Raw genomic sequence first — 3,976 nt, 5'->3', positions numbered from 1 at the left:
GAAAGAGCATTTCAGTGCCTTCCTTGCAGAACAGTTTTACTGTTTCATGTAAGGATAAAACTAGCAACATGACAGAAATTCATGTAGCCTTTAGCAGAAAGAGAAACCCCAGCCATAAAATCTGTAGGTTAATATATAAAAATTCTATTATTGAGCATGTATTATTGATCTGGCTGGCATGAAAACTTTTTGGAGAAAATGAATGCTTTTCTTCTAGAGCTTTGCAAAATCATTTGTTAATGGAATTGCAAATGTTTTATGAAGGATCAAAAATTGAGGTTTATTTTTAGGTAGTATTTTTCCAGGATATTTGCGGTTCATTTCTTAAATGTTGATTTTAGTAGTACAGTTTCTCCCAGCAGACTGCAGGAACTCTTCAACACATGAGGGCAAAGGTGCACCAGGTAGAACTGACTTGGTGCAACAACTCCAAAAACCAAAGCACTGGTCTCTAGTCCCTGTCTGGAAGCACCTGAAATGTTAGGGATATTTTTAGGATTAAATTAAGGATCAGTTATACTGCCTGGCTGTTTTTCAGCATCGTTTGATCAGCATCACAGAGTTAAGATCAAGGCCACACCTATCATGGAAAGGTACTCCCTGTTCTGTGGGGATAGTCTCAAAGCCCAAGTGTAAGATCTTTTGTAAGATCGTTCTTTTAAGATCACCACGGCCACTAGAGGGTTCCCAAGGAACACCAGTTCCCGGAGGGGTTTCCTTGTGCAGCAGGGAGTCGGCTCCCTACAATTTCTTGATAGTTTGGAAACTGAAGTTCAGGGATAAAATAAAATTTGGTTAACGAGGACCATGCTTATAAACTGAAAAAAGTAGTGAGGCAATGAAAAGAGGGAAATCAGCAAGGGAGGGTTTGCAGTAGTTTGTCAGGGCAGGTGGTTGTGTGTTCACCTGTGTTAAGTAAGGTAAAAATGAAGAGCATCTTCATTCTAGGTAGGTAGAATGGCGCAAAATAAACCTGGCAGAAAACTATTAATGGCTGAAAAATCTGCAGGATGTACACTGCCTGACAGCAGGTAGCTTGCAGAAGTTATACAAACCCCCAAACCACAAAATGCTGTCTCATCAGCATTTACAGCAAAAATACAATGATTTGATAAGCATATAAGAATGATACTGGAATTCAGTCATGGTCTGATGTAGTGGAAGGGATGAGACAGGATAAAGCATATATAGTTGGAGAATCATACATGTATGATGAACAAAAGAAGAGAAAAGTAGACTCAGGATAACAAGAGAGGTCCATGGAAGAGCTTAAAGACAAGAGAAAGATCTGCCAAAAGGCAATTTTTTTAATAGAGAATGAGAAGAAATAGGCTGGAATTGAACGTGGGGTAGCAGGAGCAAAAAGAAGCTAACACAGAACTGGAAATGGTGAAGATATCTAGGATCCAGAGTCTGAAAGCATAAAGGGCAATACACAGAAAACTTACAAATAAGGGAAAGGGATGATAATCACAGTGCAAAGAGAAAGGTGATGGGAGATGTACATCAATACCAAGAGAAGGCTTATATGTGTGATGGGGAGAATCCTTGCTGTGGTAAATTGAACAGCCTGTTGCAGGTGCAAACCCCAAAAGTAGAAGTACGTGCTCTCCTTCCACACAAGGCACAGAGCTGCTGTTGAAAGGATCCAAATGGGAAAAATTAATAATTCACTGATTGTCCTTCATACTGAGCCAAATGACACTGAAGTTTTCCCAGAGGAACATGTTAAGAAAGACTAAGCCAGGCCAGGAAAGATGCTCAAATAACTGGAGGCTCAGATGATCTTCAGCAGAAACTCTTCTCGTCCCTATAAATGAAGCAAAGGCAGGAGAAGATAAGGAAAAACACCGAGTGACCTGAGACATTATGAACTGCTATACAGAAGGGTTTTGGAACGTTTGGCCATCAAGCTGTATTCACTGAAAAAGGATTATTTTCATAAGATTTCAAAGGATGACAAAAAATTTCTAATGAAAATTACAGATGCCGCCTTTGAAGTAGGCCAGCCTCACACCTGGCTAGGCAAAAATACAGTTTTGCTACTTTATACTTGATGTTATTATTTAATATGCTCTGTCATTGATACATTCCTATATAACGTAAATATACATTAAAAAAAACACAAAAGCAAACAAAACTAATACAGGATGTTGAGTTCTTTTATTCTCCTATGTTGGCTTTTTTGTCTCTCATGAAGTTTATATACCCAAATGACAAAATAATATTACAATACGTCAGTGATAAGTCTAATTTGTAAACCAAATTGATAGATTCCTATTTATTCATTTCCATAGTCTGTGAAGTAGGTGAAAAAGCAGGTTTTTCATTGATTTTTCATTTAATTATTTCTGTCAGAATGAAACCACCTCTAATACTGCAAATCAAGCAGCAAGGTCAGCAGTTTATAGAACAGATAAAATCTTTTCAACACATGACTATCTTTTTACTTTGACTTTGAATTACTGTTTTGTTCTTCTGAATACATTTTTCAAAGAAAGATCAGTTGCTCATGATCTTTGGAAGTACTGCAATTACAAGCAATAATACTGATAGGTGTGGACTGAGTAGGTTGTATATAATTATATACTGTCTATGCAATGAAGCGTCTTCACAAACAAAATTATGATAGCATTTATTATGTAAGGATACTTACCTATTGCAACTGTATATTCTATATGAGAATATGTAGAGAGGACTTCACAAAATCTGTACAGTTCCTGCCTGCACATGTTTAGAATCCTCACCGTAACGGGGAAGGATCATCCAGTTTACAAGGGCACAAAGGACTCTGTAAACAACTAAGTTAAGAGTCAAATGCTGAATGTTTGATGTCTTTCCCCCCGTCATTTGGTGAGATGTGGTATTTGACCTATAGCGCATTGCCTTCGCTAGTTCGCTCTCTCTTCCCTTACACTGCTTGCGTGGTCTTGTTGCCCTCACGCTCTATGAGTGAACTGAATTTTTTTTAACTTGGTGAGTCTTCTGTTAGATCAATGACTTCGAATCATTCTAGGAGGTAAAAAGGAGAGCCAGAACTGCCAATACATGGAAGGAAGGGGGATCTTGTTGAAGATAAAAAGGAGAAGTGGGTGGAAAGCAGGACTGAGAGTCACCATTTCAGTAGCAGATGTCTTATCTGCTAGGCCAGGGTCACAGTCGTTATGTCTTAAATTGCTTTGAAAAAGTGACAGTCACTGTGAGATCAGTGAACTTGCACAAACTGGTTTAGGAGCTTGATCCAACAAGCTCTGCAGTTCTTAGGATTATCTCCAATGTGTTTGATTCAGAGCCTATAGGAAAACTGAATCATGAGTCTAGGTACATGAAGTTCTTTAAGACAACCAGATTCCTTTGTATATACAGACTCCTCATTAACCCATTCCATGTCTGAGGCATGGATATATTTCTATGAGAAGAAGAAAATGCCAATTTTCTGTAGAGACAGAAGAAAGAAGTATTGTCCTTACATGTTTTCATTTTGTGGGTTTTTTTAAGGAAGGTCTTCAAAATTTCTTGAGTAGTTAAGCCATTGAAATAAAGAGGAGCTAGAGGAGCCCTTTTACTTACCTCCTAAATGAAAGATGGCAATAGTTACTGATGTGATCCAGGAAGTGGTGCTTGCAAGTTCATCAAAGTGTTGCTGGATTTCAACAAAGAACAGACCAAAAGTCTTGAGGACAGCGGCAGTGAGGCCCATCACCATGAAGGCTGACACTACCACAACCCATCCATAGCCACCATCTGGTGGATTGCTGTCTTTGGCCTGCATATTTTCTAGTTCTCTGATCTTCTCTCAGGTTTTTTGTTGGGGTGGTAGTGATGATGGTAATGATTTTTAACAGATCTGCAAATTAGTAGAAGGCCCAGTGTTAAAGAAATTAATTAAAAGATTCTAGGAATGGCTTACACAGGTAATTACCAAGTGAAAATACAATATGCATTTCAGTGATTTGAGTGAAAATATTACCTGGGA

The 3,976-nt window shown here is 38.4% G+C and overlaps 1 protein-coding gene across 1 annotated transcript in view; it reads right to left on the bottom strand.

The window, feature by feature from the left end:
* The window catches only part of SLC16A13 (solute carrier family 16, member 13), an 8,235-nt gene extending 4,463 nt beyond the window's left edge, over positions 1-3,772 (bottom strand). Inside the window, exon 1 of the mRNA XM_010291299.1 lies at positions 3,571-3,772. Coding sequence (XP_010289601.1) covers positions 3,571-3,772 — 202 coding nt within the window. The remainder of the gene's footprint in view (positions 1-3,570) is intronic.
* Between the last annotated feature and the right edge of the window lie 204 nt (positions 3,773-3,976).

The sequence above is a fragment of the Phaethon lepturus genome, unplaced genomic scaffold, assembly GCF_000687285.1.
Source record: "Phaethon lepturus isolate BGI_N335 unplaced genomic scaffold, ASM68728v1 scaffold17497, whole genome shotgun sequence".
Lineage (NCBI taxonomy): Eukaryota > Metazoa > Chordata > Aves > Phaethontiformes > Phaethontidae > Phaethon > Phaethon lepturus.
The sequence above is the reverse complement of the archived record's forward strand: the minus strand, read 5'-3'. Positions and strand labels throughout refer to the sequence as shown.